Raw genomic sequence first — 23,330 nt, forward strand, 5'->3', positions numbered from 1 at the left:
CAGTTGTACATATGTATGTGTATATATATATATGTCCTCTTTTTATTATTTTTCTGGCCGTGCTGAGTCTTCATTCTCTAGCTGGGGTGAGCGGGAGCTACTGTTCCTGTGCTGCGGTCGCTTCTCTTGTTGCGGAGCACAGGGTCTAGGCACCCAGGCTTCAGTGGTTGTGGGTGCACAGGCTTCGTTGCTCTGAGGCACGTGGGATCTTCCAGGACCAGGGATCAAACCCGTGTCCCCTGCATTGACAGGCGAATTCTTTATCGAATTCTTTACCACTGAGCCACCAGGGAAGCCCTGTGTATTCTTTTTCATATTCTTTTCCGTCATGGTTTGTCAGCGGATATTGAATACAGTTCCCTGCCCCTCTACAGTAGAACTGTATCCATCCAATATGTGATCGTTTACATCTGCTGACTCCAGGCTCCCAGTTCATCCTCCCCTCCACCTCGCCCTGAGTTCTTTGATTAGAAAGTAACCCAGTCATGTCTGTCTGTGTTAGCCGCTTAGTCGTGTCCGACTCTTTGCAGCCCCGTGGACTGTAGCCCACCAGGCTCCTCTGTCCGTGGAATTCTCCAGGCAGGAACACTGGAGTGGGTAGCAATTCCTCTCTCCACGTTTGTCTCATGTTTGTCTAGTGCTCTGAGAACATGTAGAAATTGAATCCTTTATAGAGTCACACTGCATTGATGTTCTAACTGATAATATCTCATTTCAAAACAAAAAAATGAGATGGGCAGAGGTGAGCCCTTGGACAACTAAGTGTGGTTTTCTCGTTGTGTTTAGGTACGAATCGAATAAGCTACGCGGTTCAAGGAGCCCACGAGGGCGGTATTTTCGCACTTTGTATGTTAAGGGATGGCACGCTTGTGTCAGGAGGAGGGAAGGACCGCAAGCTCATTTCTTGGGATGGAAATTACCAGAAGCTTCATAAAACTGAGGTGAGACAGCACGTCACACTGCCGACACTCGTTTTAAACCTTAAACTGTGATGTCAACCAGTTTCCTTATGAGTTCGAAATCTTTTGCTTACCATTTTGAAAACTGTTCTGATAAAATTTTACTAAATGGGGTAACATCTTATATAAAATCATGAAGGCAGTTTACTAAAATGGAATTCGATTTATAAAACGTGAGGTGGTCACATTCCACGTCTAGAGTATTATCATAGAACCAATCTTATAAGGGAGTGTCGTCCACGTTTTGATTAATCCTTAAAATATTTATTGTCTTTTCCCTGTAATTGCCAGCATGTTGCTTTGGAGACATCATCACTTGGAACTAATTTTCTGAGTATCTGCTTTGAATGTGACTGAACACCAACACTGTCTCTAGAGCTCTGACTTCTTTTGGCATTTCTTTCACCTCCTTATTACCTAATTAGCAACCCTGGACTCTAATAGGAGGCGGAGGCAAGAAATTCAATATTCCTTCTACACGCTGGGAAATTCCTTCCCAGGCCCTGGGAAATTATGAGCAGACAGAAATCGAGGTTGGCGTCAGTCTGAAGGTTGAGGGCCTTCCCCTCTAGCACAGTGTGGTCACCTTGTAGAAGTTTATTGTTGCTTAATTGCTAAGCTCTTTGCAACCCCATGGACTGCAGCATGCAGGCTCCTCTGTCCTTCACGATCTCCCGGAGTTTGCTCAAATTCATATCCACTGAGTTGATGATGCCATCCAACCGTGTTATCCTCCATCACACGCTTCTCCTCCTGCCCTCAATCTTTCCAGCATCAGAGTCTTTTCTAGTGAGTCAGCTCTTGGTATCAGGTGGCCAAAGTATTGGAGCTTCAGCATCAGTCCTTCAGTGGATATCCAGGGTTGACTTCCTGTAGGATGGACTGGTTGGATCTCCTCGCAGTCCAAGGGACTCTCAAGAGTCTCCTCCAGCACCACAGTTCAAAAGCATCATTTCTTCGGCTCTCAGCCTTTCTCATGGTCCAACTCTCACATCCGCACATGACTACTGGAAAAACCACAGCTTTCTAATTCAGATGCCCACAGCAAAATGACATCATCACACTTGCTCTGACAGTGTGAGAATTTTGTTTTGCTGATTACTGCTCTTCATAAAGAAGGAAGTGAGTTTTGGAAATCACTTTCTTTTCATGGAGACTTTAATTGTGGTAGCATTTTTTATAATAATATTTGACCAGCATTTTTTTGAACCTAAGTAGCATTGGAATCCTAAGAAATAATCCAAAGCCTCATCTAGTATTATGGAAGATACTCACCATTTTTAAGTATTTATAATTCTTTATCAGCATGGATTGTTATCATCTTTTCTCAGATCTATGCTAACCTACTTGTAAAAAGTTTGTATGAGAACAGGCCACTCTTTACCATCCCAGAACCACAGTGCCTGGAGTCGACCCAGGCTGTGATTTTTGTTCCTTTGAAAAAGTACAAGAAACTCTGCTTATTTTATCATAGCAAATTGTCCTTGAATGATGTATTTTGAAATCATTTTTATTAACACTTAATCACATGTATACCAGCATGAGCAGTGGATTTCAAAACCAAATAAAATTGCCAAAGGATTTACCGTTGCAAGTTACAATAAATTTTTAAGAACTCTTATTACAGCGTGTTACATATTCCTTACTCCTTAAATTTTACCTGTTTCTGCTATCAGAAGTCATAACAAGTAAAGAGTAAAGTACCCAGTAGTCTTTTTTATTTTTTTATTTTGTCCAGAAAAAAAGTGCCTCATTGTAGGGTTTTTTTTTTTTTTCCAGTTGGAGTATAATTCTTTACAGCATTGTGTTATTTTCTGCTGTATAACAAAGTGACTCAGCTTCACCTATACATACGGCCGCCTCCTCTTGGACCTCCCTGCCACCCCTCCATCCCCATCCCACCCATCTAAGTCACCACAGAACACCCAGCTGTTCCTTTTTTTTTTTTTTTTAATAACCTTACTCTTGCTCATTCTTTTAAGGTATATAAAATGTTTGGAGTTTAAACATAAGATTTGGGGTTTGGATCATTCACTCAAGTACTTTGTCTCCTTGTTACGTGTGTGTGTGTGTGTGTGTGTGTCATTATGATAGGAGCTGTTATCATGATAAGTAAACACATGTCTTGAACTAGTAATTAACTGACACCTGAAATCTTTTCCATGCAGATTCCAGAACAGTTTGGCCCCATACGGACAGTGGCCGAAGGAAAAGGCGATGTGATATTGATAGGCACGACCAGAAACTTTGTTCTGCAGGGGACGCTGTCGGGGGACTTCACACCCATCACTCAGGTAGGCATCAAGCATCTTCATGTTGTAGAATATAAGTCAGGGCCTCCCTGGTGGCTCAGATGGCCAAGAATCTGCCTGCAGTACAGGAGACCCAGGTTCAATCCCTGGGTTGGGAGGATCCCTTGGGGAAGGGAATGGTAACCCACTCCAGTATTCTTACCTGGAGAATCCCATGGACAGAGGAGCCTGGCAGGCTATACAGTTCACGGGGTCACAGAGAGTCGGATACGACTGAGCAACTAACACCTTCACTTTCATAAGACGGCATTACAAAGAGGAGATTCTTCCTGTGTTTTATATTAACATCCCCTTCCTCAGGTTCAGTGGGAGGAAGAGAAGTGGATGGGAACAGTTTCAGAGCCTGTGGTGAGCCGTGGTGCTCTGTGGGGCCCCCGCGTGCTGGTGGTGATGTTTCAGGGGCGTCCGTCTGTCTTGGTTCTTTGCAGGGTCACACTGATGAGCTCTGGGGCCTGGCCATCCATGCCTCCAAACCTCAGTTCTTGACCTGTGGGCACGACAGGCATGCCACCCTGTGGGACGCTGTTGACCACCGGCCCATCTGGGACAAAGTTATAGAGGTAGGCCTGCATGTCCTAGTCCATCTTTCTTATAAAAATTCATCTGCAACACATTGGTTTATTATTTTTTTTTTGCATGAGATTAATGGTGATATAAATTTGTCCCAAAGAAAGTGTCACTTAATTTATCGCCTTCAAATCACATTGCTTTAAACACCACCTCAAGGGGTCTCATTCATGTATTTCTGAAGTTTACCAGTGCTTTTTCAGACAGCACGTATGCCTTTGTGATTGGTTGTTGGGATTCCTGAGTGTAGTCTCTTCTGGCTGAAAAGCTGAGGAACCCTTGTTAGGAGCCTGTATTCTATTTACAGAACACCTCTTTGATGGGAATGGATTGGCTGTTCTAACAGCATCCAGTTTATCTCTGCACTTTGAGTTTGATGGTACAGGTCAAGTTTAAAGTCAGCACGTAACTGAGTTTGCAAAAGGAACTCCGATCGTACATCAGAGTGCTGAAGGATCCTCTCCCTACATGCCAGGCAGCAGTGTCAGCATTTATTGAGCACTGTTTGCATACTGAGCCTTGCAATGTGTTACTGCTCATCCTGACAGCAGCCTTGCAAAGTGAAGTTTTTAACCTTGATTTTGGTGATTAGGAGATTGGCGCTCAGAGAAGTCAGATGGCTTGGCAAGATCAGTGTTTATACCCTGCTCGGTTCACACCTGACGCCAGGGTCTTCTGCTGCATCTGTAGTGATTCAAAGCACCTCCCGTGTTGCTTGCACCATTCATGACACATGACAGCCTGGGTGAGGGGCAGCCCCTCTGCAGACCCCGCCACGAGTCCTCTCGACACCCTTGGAGTCGCCGGCACTTTGTGTGCTGGGTCCATGTTTCAGCCCTTCGGTTTTGGAGGAAATCTGCAAGTGAATGCAGGTGACTGGTCACTGGGGATGTTGAACACTGGGATGATGGGCCGTGGGGAGGTGACTCTGGCACCAGAGGGGTTGGTGCACAGCTGGCAACCAGGAATCCGCAACAGTGGTCTGGGAGAGCGACCTTCCCTGCAGCCTCGGTCCACATGGCAGCCCGGCTGAGAGCCTTGCCAGCTACTCCAGCACCAGACTGTCAACCCACCCAGCCTGGCATCACAGCATGGGTGCTAAACCGAACACCAAGAAGATCTTAAGCCCTAGCTCCATCGCTCACTGGCCGTGTGACTGGGCAGACGCACTCAAGTATCTTCCTCTCAAAACGTCACGAGCCTCAAATGAGCTGCACAGTAAAGCCTCCAGTGCACGTGATTTCTGTCTGTGGAGGCCCCAAGCTTCATCACCGCTCCCACTTCGGAAAAGCATGGCAGGAATGTAATCCAGCTTCCCAGGTGGTGCTAGTGGTAAAGAACCCCACCTGCAGTGCAGGAGATATAAGAGATGTGGGTTCGATCCCTGGGTCAGGAAGATCCCCTGGAGAAGGGATTGGCAGTCCACTGGAGTATTCTTGCCTGGAGAATCCCATAGCCAGAGGAGCCTGGGCGGCTGTAGTCCATGGGGGTCACAAGAAGTTGGACGTGACTGAAGTGACTTAGCACACAATATAATCAGTCCCTGCAGTTTCCTTCCTGTCTCTCTTTCTCTTTTTCTTCCAGTTTATCCGGTGGCATCTCAGTGCCTCCATTTCCACGTCCAGGGTTACTGCTTTCTTGGTCTTCCCGTGATTAATCTCTTTTTTCAGTTCATCCTGAGTACTCCTACCAAGTCACCTAAAACACAGATTCAATCACATCACTCTTTCCAGTGAAAGGAAAGAGTCTGTCCCACGGTGTCTTTCCTGGTGATCACAGAGCTTGACCTGGCCATGCAGCCCACTTTACTAGCATCGTCCATATCGTTTCCCATTCCCTACCCTGTAGGTCCTGCATTGAGACACCAGTGACTCTCTCTTATTGTTGTTGTTCAGTTTCGAAGTCACGTCCAGGTCTCTGCGACCCCACGTACTGCACCTTGCTAGGCTTCCCTGTCCTTCACTATCTCCCGGAGTTTGCTCAAATTCATGTCCATAGAGTCGGTGGTGCCATCCAATTATCTCATCCTCTGTCACCCCCTTCTCCTTCTGCCCTCAATCTTACGCAGCATCAGGGTCTTTACCAATGAGTCGGCTCTTCCCATCAGGTGGCCAAAGGATTGGAGCCTCAGCTTTACCATCAGTCCTTCCAATGACTACTCAGCACTAATTTCCTTTAAGATTGACTGGTTTGATCTCCTTGCAGTCGAAGGGGCTCTCAAGTCTTCTCTAGCACTCTGCTCCAAACTGTGTTGCTTCTATGTCCTTGATCGTATTCTTGTCCCCTAAGACCCCATCCAAATAAATACTGGTGTGTCCACGTCCGCCTCCACCAGCGGCACTTCTTCCTGTATCAGAAGGCCCGAGTCAAGGGCCCACAGCGCCAGGACGCTGCAGCCCAGCTCCCCGTCTGGCGTCACCTAGTGCTCCCTCTCCGTTGTGCTTTATCTTTCCCATCAGCCTTGCTCCACCTTGTTAGTAATGAACCCGCGCGTGTCCTGGCGCCACGTCTGGCATGTGCCTCGCTCATCTCGAGAGCCCTCGAGGGTTGCCAGGTGCCCTGCACCCACTGGGAGGCGCTCATCCGGTGCTGGCCTTGGGTGCAGGGGTCATATTTCCAGACAGATGGAGCAAAGCTTCCCATTCAGCATGGGGGCTCAACCAAAGGGACTTCCAAGACTTGAGGAAGAGCCTGTGTTTTTGGTCTGTCATCTGATTACTGTAGATATGAAAGGATATGAGATAGAACGGACTTCCCTCACAGCTCAGTTGGTAAAGAAACCGCCTGTCCTGCAGGAGACCCCAGTTCGATTCCCTAGTTCGGGTCGGGAAGGTCCACCGGAGAAGGGATAGACTACCCACTCCAGTGTTCTTGGGCTTCCCTGGTGGCTTAGCTGGTAAAGAATTCATCTGCAGTGCAGGAGACCTGGGTTCAATCCCCAGGTTGGGAAGATCCCCTGAAGAGGGGAAAGGCTACCCACTCCAGTATTCTGGCCTGGAGAATTTTATGGACTGTATAGTCCATGGAGTCGCAAAGAGTCAGACATGACTGAGCGACTTTCACTTTCTACTTTGAAGATAGAATGAGAGAGACTTTCCTAGTAGTCCAGTGCGTGGAACTCCACGCTTCCACTGCAAAGGACATGGGTTCAATCCCTGGTCAGGGAACTGAGATACCTCTTGGCACGAGATGCAGTCAAAAATTTTTTTAAAAAAACTTAAGACAGAAAGAAAAATTATAAAAAGATAAAATTGTATTATTTTTGAGACATGACCTCCATTAAAGTAGGGAAGCATTTTCCTCTCTGAAGAAAAAGAAAAAAAGAGGTGTTTTTTTTAATGGGGCCACGTGGCCCTAGGGATTAGAGCTGTGCTTGTGTGTGTATTTATGTAATCACGCTGTGTCTGGCCATCAATTTATACTTCCTTTACAACATTTTAGGATCCAGCTCAGTCTTCTGGTTTTCATCCTTCAGGGTCTGTGGTTGCAGTCGGAACACTGACTGGGAGGTAAGTGCATGTCGATGTGGCGTGTGCTTTCAGAGTTCACGGGAAAGAGGCTTGTTGTCTGTGTTTCCCCAACGACTGGTCAGGGTAGCCCTTGGCTGCCTCACTCAACATCTAATGACTGCCTAGGAATTAACGTCAGAACTCGGAAGTGAAACCTGAGACAGTGGTCCTTCCCTTTTCGGACCTTGGGAAAACCTAAAGTTGGCTGTGGTCCCATCTCCTGGAGGAGGCCCCACCCCCATGAGCAGACGGTTGTGGGGCTCCTTGGTGTCAAAACATTGAGGGTTTTATGATGCTTTTTCCTGCTACCTTTCAAAATTTTAAAAACTGCCCAGTCCCTGAGCCTCGTGTTTGACTCAGCTAACCCTCACTTGCCGAATGCCTCCGATAGGCCGGGCGGCAGATCTGTGCCTGAATCCCAGCTTCACCACCTACTGCAGTGTGTCTTTGAGCCAGTTACGTGACCTCTATGTTTGTTTCTTCCTCTGTGAATGGTGGCAGTATATGTGCCTTGCCAAACACGTATGATTAAGGGAGATAGAATATGAAGCGCCTCCTGGGGTTGCCTGGCAGGCAGCTTTGGTGGTTATCATTGTCATTGTTCTGTAAGGTTTGATTGTGCTTCTATATTGTCTGTGATGCTGTCTACACTTACTGTAGCTTGATTCACGTACTATTAGTGCTTCCTGCTCTCCAAAGAGTGTGCCGCTTGTGGACAGGAAAGTGGGCAGGGGGCACCCAGGGCCTGGGGAGTAAGAGTAGGAACTGTTCAGTATAAAGTCGCTACAGGGATGTGTTATACAGCACGGGGAGCATAGTCGATATCTTATAATAATGATAAATGGGGTATAAGCTTTACAAATTGTGAATCACTATATTGTGTACTTGTAACTTACATAATATTGTACAGCGTACATTGTACCTGCTTCAGAAGCGAGCATACCACTTAGATTATGTTGTTAGGACTGTAGCATGTGTATAAAGAAAGAGTTGCCACTCATAAGTCATAGGTGGCAACATTTTGAGAGTTGAGCACCTATCCAACAGAATCCTTCATGAATTCTGCAAAGCCACACACGCGTGCATGCCCACATACATGCACACACACACATACATGCACACACACACATACATGCACACACACGCACACGCACACTCCTCTGACCTCTCTTCAGAGACCACTGAAGCTTCTGACTCAAGCAAGCTCTGATGAATGGCCGCCAGCCAGTTATCGTCATCAGCTGCATGCTGACTCTGTGGCAGGACAGAGCATGGAACGAGGCCAGACGGTCAAAATCACAGACAGCGTCCTGTGGGTGAAAGAGAGATGGACGCACATCTCCGCATCCCTCCCCTCCGTTCATGCTTCCCCCACCTCTAGTCCTGGTCCTGCGCTTGGCTCTCAATGGGGAAGCTTAACATGGTGTTTAGAGGCGTAGCTAGTCCCTACAGTCTCTCTGCTGCTTATATTCTGACCTGTGTTCAGGTTAAATAGCACATTAAAGATACATGTGGAGAAGAAAATAGCAACCCACTCCCGTATTCTTGCCTGGAAAATCCCACAGACAGGAGCCTGTAGGGCTACAGTTAATGGTGTTGCAGAGTCGAGCACGACTGAGCAACTAGCACTAACACAGAAAGGCGCAAAGAAGCAAAGCTGAGAAGCCAAATCCAGGTGTCAGGGGCCTCCCAGCCCCATTGAGTGGTACTGATTAGAGCCCGGAGTGGATAGCGACACTGGCTCGGTGGGCACGCTGATGAATGGATGGCATCAAAGTTTGCAACGGCAGCAGCAGGGTGTCCTTGTTCCTTTTCACCCCTGAAAACACTCCTGCCGCCACCTGAGAACGTATGGGCAGGAGAGTTCAGTCTGCACCGTTTCACATCCTGACCAAGCACCGTGTCCTAATTAGAGGATTCGGAGCACTTCCAAGTCCAGTTATAATTTGACTGGTTGGATCCTGAGCCTGCAAAGCCATTCTGGGCCCTTACCTTACAGTTGAGGAAACTGAGCCCAGAGAAACTTAATTCAAAGACCAGTCCTCTACTCACCCTTCTGCCATCCTCTGAGTCATTTCTTTCACCTGCTGGTTGCACACCAGCTTCGCAGGTCAGAGGCTGACCCAGCTCTGCTTGCGTCAGCCCTGAGGTTGTCCTGGCCCCAGCCTGCTGGACCCTTTCTGCCTGCCCCGGGCCAGATCTCTCGGTAAGCTCATACAGTGGCCCCCTTGCCGCTTGCTCTGGCCACAGGCCCGGGGTTAGATGCTGGTCCATCTTCCCTGCCCAGGGTTTTCTCTGCTTTCATATGTAAATGAAAAAACTCTAACATTGAGGAGCCCTGCCATGACGTCAGTAGCTAGATTCTTTCCCATGATAGCCAGTCAGCTGCTTCTTTCTTTCGGAAATGTTCACATGCAGGAAATTTTCTTTACACGGAAGCTGGGAATAAGCATTCTTGTTAAGCAAATACAGAGCATTTTTAAGCTCTTAATCGTTTTTAATAGCCTGGCTGTGACTGTCAGAGTCTGACTTCACATTCTCACTAAGCAACTGATTTGTACTTTTCCTCATGTTTACGCAGGTGGTTTGTGTTTGACACAGAAACGAAAGACCTGGTCACCGTCCACACGGATGGAAATGAACAGCTCTCCGTGATGCGTTACTCACCAGGTTAGAATACGGACCGTTCACTGTAAAACTCCAAGAGATAAAGCCCTGCATAGATGTCTCTAAAGAAAAACATTCACAAGCCCCCTCCAGAGTGAAATTTACAGCGCACCTGTATGTAATTGTGACACCTGGGGCCTCTCCCCCTCCCTTCTTTGGAGCACTGTGCTTGTGTGGTTTTATCTGTTTCTGCATGTCAAGAAGAACCTGTGTTAACATTTATAACAGCTTCTCGTGCACCCGTGGTTTTTTTAGTATTTATTTATTTGTCTGCATCAGGTCCAGCTGCGGTAATCAGGATCTTTCACTGAGGCACACAGACTTCTCTCTAGTGAGAGCGCACAGGCTTAGTTACCCCCGTGGTGTGTGGGATCTTAGTTCCCTGACCAGGGATCGAACCCAGGTCCCCACATTGGCAGGCAGACTGGCAACCACTGGACCGCCAGGGACATCCCCACTCAGGCCTTCTTGACAGATGCTTTTGGAGCAGGTTGCCTGGGTGTTTTGTTTTTTGGTTTTAACTCTGTTGTGGAAAATTTTCAAGCATTGACAAAACTAGAAGAGCGTAGTGAGTTCCATATACCTATTCCCCATCTTCAGCGTTTAGCCCTTTATTCACCCATAGCTCCACCCACTGGCCCCTCCCATGTTGTTTGAAGCCCGGTCCCAGAGGTCTTATCCTTTCCTCTGTTCCTGTTAACATATAGAGGGATCTGGGGACTTCCCTGGTGGGGAAGTGGTCAGGACCCTGTGCTCCCTGTGCCTGGTCAGAGGAGTGAGATTCCACAAGACGCATGGTGGAGTCAAATATATATATATCTTTATATGGAGAGAGAGAACTGTATATATATGGAGAGAGAGAAATCAAAAAAGATGAGAACTTTTAACAGCTTTAAGGTATAATTTACATACAATAGTTTACCATTTATGAATGTACAATCGGTGATTCTTAGTAAATCTGTAGAGCAGTGTAGCCATCACCACCATCTAGTTTTAGAACCTTTCCATCACCCCCAAAAGGTCCTTTCCTGCCCATTAGTAACTCATCTCCACTCCCAGTCCCAGCTCTAGGCAACCATGGATTTGCTGTTCTGTGTCTATAAATTGCCTTTTCTGGGCATTTCCTATCAGTGGAGTCCTACAGCACGTAGCCCATTGCATCTGGCTTCTTTTACTTAGAATCGTTTGTGAGATTATTCATGTTACTGTATATGTATCAGTAGTTTATCCCCTTTTGACGTATAGATAGTATCCCGTTTTAGCGTGTAGCGTGTTTGCTTTGTCCATTTAACAGAGAACAATGGAATTGTTTCTGTGTTCTGGCTGTTATCAGTAATGCTGAGAACATTGATCATATGTCAATTGTGGCAGGGCTTTTTTTTTTTGGCTGTGCCAAGCAGCTCATGGGGTCTTAGCTCCCTGGCCGGATAATGAACCCAGGTCCTTGGCAGTGAAAGCACAGAGTCCCAGCCACTGGACCTCGGGGAAGTCATCATATGTCCAATTTGTACTCGTGTTAGTCGCTCAGTTGCATCCGACTCTTTGCAGCCCTATGGACTGTAGCCCACCAGGCTCCTCTGTCCATGGGATTCTCCAGGCAAGAACACTGGAGTGGGTTGCTATGCCCTCCTCCAGGGGATCTTCCCGGCCCAGGGATCAAACCCAGGTCTCCTGCATTTCAGGTGGATTCTTTACTGTCTGAGCCACCGGGGAAGTCCCTTTTGTACTTATAAGTCTTTTTAATCCATACGTGCTGCCTCCCTCCTCCTCTCTGTGACTCTCTCTCTGTCTCTCTGTCTCTCTGTCTCTCTCTCTGACACACACGCCATCCTCGCTTGTGGTTTATGTGTTGAAGAAGCTCATTTTTCCCGGAGCCATTTCCGCACCCTGGGTTTTGCTGAGTGCATCTCTGTGCTTCACACAGCCCTCTGTCCTCACACCTCTGTCTGGCCTCACACGTCCCCCGTCCCCACACGTCCATCTGTCCCCATATTTCCTGTAAAGTCAGTTGGAATCCAGACCCTCTTCCGGCTCAGTGCATCCGGTCTTTTCCTCCTACCCGAGACTCAGGAGCCTGCTCATCTCGCTTTCTGTGCTTTTAGGGCCATCGCTGCACAACACTTGATCCCTAAACAGAGGCTGATGATTGCTTTTCCTATTTTAGCCTTTCTTCATTTGTCAGATATAATACGTCTGTGAAGAGTGACTTCTCTTCATCCGTAATATTAATACCTCTTTGTTACCTAAACAGTATACTGTTTTGTTAGCATGACCGAGATATATGGCAGAGTTCACATAGGAAGTCAAGAAAGACACTTGGTTTCTTTCACTTTATTTAGCAGTTTCAGGATAATGAGTTTGTTCTCTGTTCGCTTTAACAATGATCAGTTGTTGTTAGTGGCGGTAGCTTCAGTGTCATTATGAACCGAAGTGTTATTAAGTGTGTAACATAAGTGTTATTAAGTGTTTTTGGTATGTTTCAATCTGTGATGGTTATGATAGGTGAAACAATTTATCCATTATTGGCCACTTCAGGTTGGTTCCTGAGTCTTTCTGACAACATGTGTGCTGGAAATGCTCATGGCGAATGGGTGCCGTAAGCGGCTTCCCAGGTGGCTCAGTGATAAAGAATTTGCCTGCAATGCAGGAGATGCGGGTTTGATCCCTGGTCCATGAAGATCTCCTGGAGAAGGAAATGGCAACCCACTCCAGAGTTCGTGCCTGAGAAATCTCATGGACAGAGAGGCCTGGCAGGCTACAGTCCATGGGGTCGCAAAGAGTCGGACACAACTGAGTGACTAACCAACCAGGTAGGACGTTGTTTCTAAGCCTCAACACTTATGCCTGTGCTTCAGGAAGCACTCTTGCTCTGTAATCCGCAGGACATTCAGCTCTGTGGACACTCTCGGAAAAAGTGATTTCAGTCCTGGGAAATACTTGGCTAAGACTGAATTACCATCACCAGGGGTATCGGGTTCATTCAAAAGCAATGTTGTCTCTTTGAAATAATTCGTGGCTATTTTTTCTACATCTGTGATGGCCATTAGCATTATCCTTTGCCACTGCTAAAACGGTTATTCTTAACGAATGAAGCGTAACCTTGCCTTTCCTTGCAGATGGGAATTTCTTAGCCATAGGCTCCCACGACAACTGCATCTACATATATGGAGTCAGTGACAACGGGAGGAAGTACACTCGTGTCGGCAAGTGCTCGGTGAGCACGCGGGTCACTCCTCGGGGGTCTCTGTGGTCATTCGACACGTCCGGTCGGCGTGGGTGGGAATCTGTGAGGCGAGTGAGGCTCACCGTTTTCCCTCTCCCAGGGTCATTCCAGCTTCATCACCCACCTGGACTGGTCTGTCAACTCACAGTTCCTCGTGTCGAATTCCGGAGATTACGAAATCCTCTACTGTGAGTGGCTCCCCAGGCCTGGCCTGGGTGCACACCTCCTGGAGCTCCACTCTGATTCCAAATGGGGCCTCCTGCAGAAACCCACCACCTGCCCACGTTTCTCGGCCTCAATTCCTCCTCTGCTCAGCAGAGGAGACAGGCTGGACAACCCCCTGCTTGGCACTGAGATACTTGGGGGTCAGGCCCCAAAGAGGGAAGGCCCGGCCCTGCAGGGAGAGGCAGAAAGAGGGGTCAGAGCTGTGCCAGTGAGAGGGCGAGAGCCCTGTGAAGGCATCACCCTTCCCAGCTGACACCATGAGGTCTGCCCTGCTGAGTGGACAGCAGCCCCCGGGGCCCCTGCTCCTTCTCCCCCCGCCTCTCCCGGCCAAGTCAGAGCCTGGGCAGGCCCAGGCCACGTGCGAGTGATGGGCGGTGCAGGCTGTATGCCGTGCACTGGTGCCCCTGCCATCCACCAGGCACCTGCCATGTGCTGAGCACGGGGGTCCCAGGTGGCCCACAGCATGTTCCAGCTCTTCCTGTTCCGGAGACAAGGACATGTCGGCTCTGATACCAGGGCACAGACATCAAGAGCCAGTGGGTGGGGAGGTGGGCACCCCCCTGTTGAGAGAGAGGAGGAAAGGGGTCTCCCTTGGGGGGGCAGGTGGCCCTGCCCGATGCAGGGCAGAAGTGGGGTATGGTTTCCAGGGACGGGCTGTGGGTCTAGAATCTTCTCAGACATGGTCTATGAGAGTTGGTCATAGTATGAGCATGGTCTCACTGATCAACTCCTCCAGCGAGGGTTTAGCTGCGGAACACACGAATCACCTGTGAGGTCTCAGGTACTTGTTATGACCGGTTTCCATCAGCTTTCATAACTTGGAGCTGAAAGGATTGTGTGTGTGGTTGCACGCATGTGTGTGTTTGTGCATGTGTGTGCACAGGCGTATGCCTGTCCCCAAGCCTGTGTTGGGAGAAGGCTGGGGAGCCTGACAGAAGGGGGCAGAGTTGTGTCCAGGGGGACAGTGAGCAGACAGAGGTCTCAGAACCAGAGGTGATCAAAGAAAAGAAGCCAGACAGGGGAACAGACCCAGAGAAGGAGACGAGCAGAAATGGAAGAAATGAAAGATGGGTCCCCTCCGAGGCCTTGGGGCTTAGGCTGTGAGCACGGTCCCCAGGGGACTGGGAGGTGGACGGTGTCCCTCTCCCAGAGGGCTCTGTAGCCGATGGGGCCTGGCTCTGGGGGCCCAGCCTTGCCCGGGGAGGAGGGGGACTTTGGCCCAGATGTCACCAGACCTGCGTCTGCCCTTCCAGGGGTTCCTTCTGCCTGTAAGCAAGTCGTGAGTGTGGAGACCACGAGAGACATCGAGTGGGCCACGTACACCTGCACGCTGGGGTTCCACGTCTTCGGTAAGGTTTCTGCACCTTTCATTCTGTCCCAACGTAAAATGTGTCTACTTTGCGAATGACTTTCCAATAGTGAAGGAATTTCTTGGTTGGCTTCACACTGCTCTGCTGCTGCGTGGACCCCACGGGACTCAGGACACGCTCCCTGCCGCCCTGGGGAAGGGCCAGGCTTGTCCAGCTATGGCCAGGCAAGAAGAACCAGAGCCCTTTTCTCTTGCACACAATGGGTCCTGAGAGAATTCTGTAGAATCCTCATATACGCGGCTGTATCAGACTTCTGAGATCAATGAGCCAGATGTACCTGGGTGCTCAGTCCGTTCAGTCATGTCTGACTCTCTATGACCCCGTGGACTGTAGCCCGCCAGACTCTTCTGTCCGTGGGGATTCTCCAGGAAAGAATACTAGAGTGGGTTACCATGCCCTTCTCCAGAGGATCTTCCCAAGCCAGGGATCCAGCCTACAGTTCTTATGTCTCCTGCACTGGCAGGTGGGCTCTTTACCACCAGCCCCACCTGGGAAGCCCAATGAACCAGATGGCACCCAATCAGTTTATTTGTCAGTTGTTAGAGTGATTGTGTTTTTTTGACCCTTAAACTGATTTTTTTACCTCCTCCAAAGTTTAAATTAGGAGTATATTCATAAATGATCTAAAACAAATTGCCACCGTTTAGTAGAATTAAAAAGAAAAATGTAGGACCATAAGTCAGTAAGTCGGTCAGAATTCCACAAGTTCCCTTATAGCTGGCGTTTCACCATCTTTTGGTGTTAAATGTTAGAATGCCCTGGGTTTACTCCAGACTTCCTGTTGAGAAAGCCATGTGTGTGCTACTCTCTCATATCCAAAGTTATTGGGACTAATAGGGTTTTCTGGAGCCATGATCGGGAGACCCCAGACGACCCCCCACCTGCCCAGTGCCACCAGGCAGGCAGCAGCCGTGAAGGGCTGACACCATGGAACACCTGAAAGGCACAGGCAGTCTCAGAAGTTAAAAGTTGTTTGGAGAGACTCTCATATGTAAAGAGTTGCCCCCAAAAGAAAAGTTATGAGACTGCAGGCTAAGGACTAGTCAGCTTCCCATCAGAGGCTTTGGGGATAAAGGAAAGGCACTGCGTCCAGAACCAGGGATTCTGCCCCACTTTCTGCTGTGGCATCAAGAAGGGGCCCCAGAGAGGTGGAAGCCCAGGAGGACTATTACTGCAGCTCTCGTTCAGCAGAACAGGCTTTGCCATGGGGATTTCCAGGGGTGGCCTGCAGGGAAATGATCACCGAGGCTGGGAGCCAAGACAAAGTGTCCCTTGGACCTGGTTTCTAAATCCGGGACGTTTCTGTCCTCATGGGAGTCCGGTGGCCAGTCCCCACTCAGTGTGGCCCTCGTGTTTCCAGTGCTGTCTGGGGTCTTTCTTTTAGGAGTGTGGCCAGAAGGCTCGGATGGAACCGACATCAACGCCGCCTCTCGGGCCCACGAGAAAAAACTCCTGTCGACCGGCGATGACTTTGGCAAAGTGCACCTGTTCTCCTACCCCTGCTCACAGTTCCGGGTAGAGTCTCCCTCTCTGATCGCCCCGACAGGGTGCACTCCCCTACACCGGGCAGCTGGTAGTTGAACAGAATGGCATCGCGGGTGACAGCACCAGGCACAAACCAGGCAGCGGTGACATCAGCCAACTGCCCTCCGCAAAGAAGCCTGTCCCCAGCGCGGTTCTGGCTCCTCCCTCTCTGCACTTCCTGGGCCTCACCCCTCTGCCCTCCACCACGGCTCCCTCTACTCTGACCCTGCTGAGCTGAGCCAGTGCCTCGACCGCTCCTCCTCGTCCTCCCCAGACCTGACCTCTCCTTCCGGGAGACCCCTCCCCTCCACCCTCCACCCCGGCAACCAGTCCCCGCTCCTCTGGGGTGCCTGGCGCAGCAGCCTCTGGGGCTGAACTTCTCCTTGCCCACGTCCGTCCCCGCCCCCCAAGACCGGCCTCTCGATGTATTCTGACCCTCCTCCCGGGCTTAGCATTCACTGCCCTCCATGTCTTTCCTCCCAGGCTCCCAGCCACGTGTACAGTGGGCACAGCAGTCACGTCACCAACGTCGATTTCCTCTGCGACGACAGCCACCTCATCTCCACCGGCGGCAAAGACACGAGCATCATGCAGTGGCGGGTCGTGTAGCCCCGGCAAGCACCGGGGGACACAGAACGGCCGGGGGCACAGACTCGCCTCTCGCTCGGTCACTGTGATTTCTGCTTTGTTTGCAACGTCCTCACAAACCTCAGGAAAACCACGCCCTTTCCCGGTTACCTTAGCTTAGCGGATCGGTGAGCGTCACAGCGGGTCAGCCGTTCAGGTCTCTCTTTCGTTGTACAATATATGAAACATTTAATATAAAAAAGATGCCACGGTTTACATTACAGTGACATTGAGAAGTGACTGGCGTATCCTTCGTAACTTTTCTATGAACTCTTCAAAAACAGTCACAGAATGCCTTCTTCAAAGATTGTATATAGGCTTTAGTGTCTCGCCATCGAGCTTGCTAAGTCACATATTTATGATAACGAGGTACTGAATCGTGATCACTGTTGATTAATTGGTCCTAAAAGGATAAATCGATGGAGAAGAGAATGGATAACTGATCTGCGCAACTGAATCAGGAAATGCAAATAAGACTTTATTTGGTTGACATTTTCTAAGGTTTCTTTCAGTCGTCCCTCTGGGAGACTGGTGAGAAAAGGGGTCGGGTTCTTCTCGTGTCAAGCAAATTCTGCCTCAGATTAACTTAACTATTGCAGCAGGGTACCCAGCCAGGCCTTTCGGAGTCCCTGGACTGTCTGCCTAACCACATGCAGTCAGCCGCTTAACGCTACACCAGTCTCATCCCCTCTGTCCCCCATTCACAGGCCCGGGTGAGTGGTGGAGACAGTTGGCCACCTTCCTCTGTATATTAATTGGCATGATATGGTATTGTATAGGACTTTAGCAATTCATAATAAATACGTCAGGCTAGGCTTTACTATTTTAATGCTTATGGACATTGTATATTTGTATTTTAAGACCAAGTAGACCAAGTCACAAAGGTCTCTCTCTAGCGTACCATACACCCGTGGCCGGGAGAAGTCTGGAAGGCTCCACCAGGTTCTGAAGGCAGCTTCTCTTCCTGTCTTCTGTGCGTGGACAGCCTGTTACACTATGAACTAAGACTGCGCTCCGATGGGTAACGCAATAGGTGGCTTACGTTGTCAAGAAGGCCTTATCCATTTCGATTGTGTGACAGATTGAAATCTATTGTTTACATTGGGGAATGTATCTCAGATTTTAAAATAGAAGAGTAATAAACAGACTTAAAGGCGACTATTAAGATTTTTACTTGTTCTAGGCAAGTACACAAATTGAACCGTCGACTCTATAGCACTGGTTGTTTAGAGTGGCTGGTGAAGCTGAACATTGGGAAGCATTTTTTATTACATCTCCAGCCTGCTGCGGAAGTGCCAGGCACCAGTAAACAATATGTATTAAAGATGATTCTGTTTGTATGTATCCTTATCAAATATATTCTATAATGAAATAAAACCTGAAAAGTGAATTTCTTATTGAACCTATAATCGTGAAAGTATATAAATTAAAATATTTAAAATTAGATATGATTCACACTATATTATGTCATATCCAGATTTTTTTTTTCTCACCTGGGTCACTTGCAAATAAAACTATAGTTTGCATATGGTGTGTCAGCTTTCATCAGATTAGATAACTCTCAAGAACTCAGTTTAGGACTTTCCCTAGTAGTCCAGTGGTTAAGAATCCGCCTGCCCACGCAGGGGGCACGTGTTCGATCCCTGGTCTGGGGAGATCCCACACGCCTCAGGGTGACTAAGCCTGTGCACCATGACTGCTGATCCAGCATGCTCTAGAGCCCTTGCTCTGCAACAAGAGAAGCCACCGAGGTGAGAAGTCCTAGCACCGCAATGAAGAATAGCCCTCCACTCGCCGCAACCAGAGAAAGCACGCTCACAGCAACAAAGACCCAGTGCAGCCAAAAATAAAAAATGGAAAGAGTTCAGCTTAATTGTCACATCCAGTTGTTAGTTCACTTGGTTATGTATATACTGGCAAAAATAATGATTTTTAAATTAATAATTGAGGAATAGCCAGATCAGAGAAGGGAAAGGAGCCCATTATTGACTTAGAAGTTCTAAGATCTCCTTGTATTTCTACATATGGCCACTGTTTTCGAAGCTCAGTAATGGAAAAGTCATGTATCTGGACTGTTACTGCCACCTTCATACTTGCCTGCATTTTAAACAAAATGCCCAGTATAATGCCCAGTATTAGCCTTGCAGGTATTCATTAATGTATTGAGCAGTAGTCGTGTGCCACCGCTCACCACCTCTCAGGCAGACAGGCCTAGGACCCCAGGGTTCTGCTGGAACAGGAGGCCCCAGGAGCACAGCCAGATGCGTTCCTCCCAGTGGCCTGTGGCCACATCAGCTCTCAGTCTGACTGCAGAGACTGACAGGTGAGGGGCTGAGACTCTAACTTAGTGAAGTGACGGTGGCGTGGACTAGGGTGCAGGCAGTGAACAGGGGGGAGGCAAATGGATTGTCAAGAGAGGTTTCTGGGGTGACGTCAGCAGGGGGCCTGGTGATGGACGGGGTGGGGGTGGTGGGTGAGGCCCAGGCCCCTGACTGTCCTCTGGGCAGATGTCAGTGCCGTCAACTAAGATGGGGAACACTGCGAGCTTGAAAGAGGATGATGAGGGTCCTGGGGCGGTTGGGTGAAGTCAGGAGCCCTCCGAGACATCCAGGTGTAGTGGGGGCAGGCGTCCGGCCAGCAGGTGCAGGACGCAAGTCTGGATGGAGAGCGCACTGTGAGTGACACTCTCCGCGGGAGGCCAGCAGTGGCTGAATCTGGGTGTGGCTGAATCTGCAGATGCTGGGAAACCAGGGCAAGGAGTAGGGGTTGGGGGTGGTCCTTCAACCCAGCCAGCGGGGCTCGGATGACTTTGAGGGCGGGTAAAACACGAGTGATCAGAGAGGAAGGAGAAAAGCCAGCAGAGGGCTCGGGTGCAGCAGAAACCAGATCGGCACTGAGGGCTAAGGATGGTTCAGTGGCTGGGTGGCTTGACTCTCGGTGCTTGCTCTGGAGCCACTGTGGGCTCTTTACTTGTTAAGCAAACAGCTTTCCAGCATCTGTGTGCAGAGTGCTGCTGGGCAGGGGATCAAAACACATCAAAACATGCGAGGAGAGCATCGGCAGATGGATGAGAGAGGGCACGAGGTCAGGGGTGAAAGTGTGGGCTCGGGGGCCTCCAGGGCCAGCTGGAGCCAGTGGTGGGGAAGTTCAGCAGATCCCGGCATCCATGAGCTTACATCTGTGGTTTCCACTGGGCGAGTACACCCTAACAGCAGGGCGGGAGGGGCGGTCTGTGGTTCACTGGAAAGCCCCCTTAGGAATCTTCTCACGCCTCCCCCCACCACCCCTTTTTGCATTTTACTTGCACTTCCAGACGTTGAGCGTTTTGCCCTATTGGTCATTTTTTCTGTAATTTGGAAACGGACTACCCTGGTGGCTGAGATAGTAAAGAATCTGCCTGCAATGCAGGAGTTCAGTCCTTGGGTTGAGAAAATCCCCTGGAGAAGGAAATGACAACCAACTCCAGTATTTTCTTGCCTGGAAAATTCCATGGACAGAGAAGGCTGGCGAGCTACAGTCCATGGAGTTGCAAAGAGCTGGACACGACTGGCTGACTAACACACCATCATCTGGTCTTTGACGCAGAAGAGCGCACAGAAGAAATAATTTGTGGAGACCCCCTGGCTTCTTCAGAGGGAGTCCGTCCAGTGCAGAATCTGGGAGGCAGCTTTTTGGTGAAAGTGAGCAGAAAAGTGTGTGCCTCTTACAAAGGAGAAACTGACTCCAGGCTACTCTTCATAGTTATTCAGTTGCCAAGTCATGTCCGACTCTTTGCAAATCCATGACCCGCAGCATTCCAGGCTTTCCTGTCCTTTAACTACCTCCCTGAGTTTGCTCAGACTCCTGTCCATTGAGTCAATGATGCCATCCAACCATCATCTCATCCTCTGTTGGCCCCCTTCTCCTCTTGCCTGCGATCTGTCCCAGGATCAGGGTCTTTCCCAATGGGTCTTCATACTAGTTTTCAACTTTTTAAATAGAAAATGTCAAACATGCACAGAAGTAAAGAGAACCTCTCACCCAGCTTCAAAAATAATTGATATCCTGAAACCCTCATTTCTACTATCTGCCCTGATTGTGGATGGGGAGGGGGGACTGGAGCACATTAAAAATAAATCCAAGGGGCTTCCTTTGTGCTCCCGTGGTTTAAGAGTCCTCCTTGCGATGCAGGGAACACACGTTCGATCCCTGGTGGGGGAAGATCCCATACGTAGCAGGACAACTTAGCCTGTGCCTCCCAACTACTAAGCCCGCGCTCTGGAGACCATGGCCTGCAACAACAGAAGCCACTGCAAGGAGGAGCCCGGGCACCACAACTAGAGAGGAGCTTCTGCTGCCCGCAATTAGAGAAAGCCTGCCTGCAGCAGCCAAGACCCAGTGCAGCCAAAAATAAATGAACGGAAGTAAGTCCAAGCCACTGTGTCGTTTCACCCAGAAATCCTTCAGGTTGCTTTTCTGATGAGGACACTCTGTGTAACCACCAAGACCTCATCACAGAGGACAGGCTTGATAGCGACGCCTCCCCAGTGTCTAACACCCGGTCCATATGCAGATTTCTCCAGGTGTCAGACCAGCCCCAGGTCTCAATGCCAAGCACTGGGGATGCAAGAGAGCCATATGTATGCCCGGGGCATACAGGGACCTTGCATGCCCCCTCCCCTGAAAGTGTGGGTAGGGACTCAAGCCTGCACATATGCTTAGTTCCTGACCCTTCTCTGACCCTGAGACTGTCAGCACCTTTGCCCCTCCTCCCCTCCCACTCCATCCACCCCTGGGAGGAATGCTCAGCTGTCCCCTCCTCTCTCCCTGTCCCAGACCCCCTCAGGATGCTTCCCTCCTGGGTCACCCAGTCTGGATCTTGCCCTCCTTGGCTGGCAGTCAGGACCAGAACCAACGAGGAGACTGAGAAACCAGCCCTGCTCAAGGTGAGCCTTCCTGGCAGAGGTTCAATCCACCGCCCCCCACCCTGCCCACCCCGGGGTCCCAGCCGTTTCAATGTGTCTCCTCCATGCTCCTCTACACATTTCAATAAAAATGGGACTTGAGCTCAGACCACGCTGGGGCCAGGCCGTGGGGATGGGGAAGAGGGGGGCGGCATACAGACTTTCTGCTGCCTACCTTCGATCAGATGGGCACTCTGTTCTGGGGAAGCCTAAGGGAGGGGTGAGCTCATGGACAGGGATTTTGCCTGAGCACAAAGTTATGGGGAAGTAAACAACAAATTTGGTTATTTCCGCTTCGAACCAAAGTAGGTGCATAACACCCATAAGATGAAGACTGAAAAGGTAACCATTTCCTTTTCCAGGGGATCTTCCCAACCCAGGGATCGAACCCAGGTCTCCCGCACTGCAGACAGACCCTTTACTGTCTGAGCCACCATTTCTCCCTGAAAAGGCAACCAACAAAACTTAAAAAAAAAACTTGAAAAGAGATTTAAGTGTAAACCCTCCCAGCCCTACCCCACCGGCTAGAGATACGCCACTTGGTGGCAGAAAGCAGAGCTCACCTTTGTCTTCCCCAGCTCACCAGTTCCTGTCTGACCTCCTTAGGCTAGGAGTATGGGGAAAGAGAAAGGAAATTCTTTTTTTTTTTTTAAGTACTGTTTATTTACACTGTTGTGTTAGTTGTGTTAGTTTCAGGTATATAGAAAAATGATTCAGTTATATATATATATATATGCAGATTCTGTTCCATTACAAGTTATTTCACGATATTGAATATAGTTCCCATGCTGTACAGCAGAACCTTGTTGTCTATCTGTTTTATATGCAGCAGTTCGTATCTGCTAATCCCAAACTCCTAATTTATCCCTTCCCCGCTCCTCCTTCCCTTGTGGTAAACATAGGATTATTTTCTATGTCTGTGAGTCTGTTTCTGTTTTGTGAGTTCATTTGTATCCTTTTTTTTTTTTAGATTCCACAAATGAGTTAAATCATGTATGTCTTTCTTCTGTCTGACCCACTGCGCTTAATATGATAATGCCTAGATCCATCCATGTTGTTGCAAACGGCATTACTTCATTCTTTTTATGGCTGGGTAATATTCCGTTGACTTCCCAGGTGGTGCAAGTGGTAAAGAATCCTCCTGCCAAAGCAGGAGACGCAAGAGATGCAGATTCAAAAACAGAAAAAGGAGACACAGGTTCCATCCCTGGGTCAGGAATATCCCCTGGAGAAGGGAATGGCAATACTCTAGTATTTCTTGCCTGGAAAATTCCATGGACAGAGGAGCCTAGCAGGCTTCAGTCCACGGAGTCAGAGAGTCAGACACGACTGAGCATGTGCACGCCACGATACTCCACTGTGTTTACACCACACCTTACTTCTCCATTTGTCTGCTGACGGACA

At 49.1% G+C, this 23,330-nt stretch overlaps 1 protein-coding gene across 5 annotated transcripts in view; it reads left to right on the forward strand.

Annotated features, from left to right (window-relative positions):
- EML1 (EMAP like 1) overlaps positions 1–18,360 on the forward strand; it is a 197,010-nt gene extending 178,650 nt beyond the window's left edge. For all 5 annotated transcript variants that reach the window (XM_060401922.1, XM_027957388.3, XM_060401921.1 and 2 more), the window contains 10 exons: positions 787–941; positions 3,128–3,253; positions 3,700–3,831; positions 7,280–7,347; positions 9,929–10,017; positions 13,131–13,228; positions 13,338–13,425; positions 14,716–14,811; positions 16,217–16,347; positions 16,840–18,360. In XM_060401922.1, coding sequence (XP_060257905.1) covers positions 787–941; positions 3,128–3,253; positions 3,700–3,831; positions 7,280–7,347; positions 9,929–10,017; positions 13,131–13,228; positions 13,338–13,425; positions 14,716–14,811; positions 16,217–16,347; positions 16,840–16,965 — 1,109 coding nt within the window. In that variant the 3' untranslated portion in view covers positions 16,966–18,360. The remainder of the gene's footprint in view (positions 1–786; positions 942–3,127; positions 3,254–3,699; positions 3,832–7,279; positions 7,348–9,928; positions 10,018–13,130; positions 13,229–13,337; positions 13,426–14,715; positions 14,812–16,216; positions 16,348–16,839) is intronic.
- Positions 18,361–23,330: the final 4,970 nt, after the last annotated feature.

The sequence above is a fragment of the Ovis aries genome, chromosome 18 (assembly GCF_016772045.2).
Source record: "Ovis aries strain OAR_USU_Benz2616 breed Rambouillet chromosome 18, ARS-UI_Ramb_v3.0, whole genome shotgun sequence".
In the NCBI taxonomy this organism is placed as follows: Eukaryota; Metazoa; Chordata; class Mammalia; order Artiodactyla; family Bovidae; genus Ovis; species Ovis aries.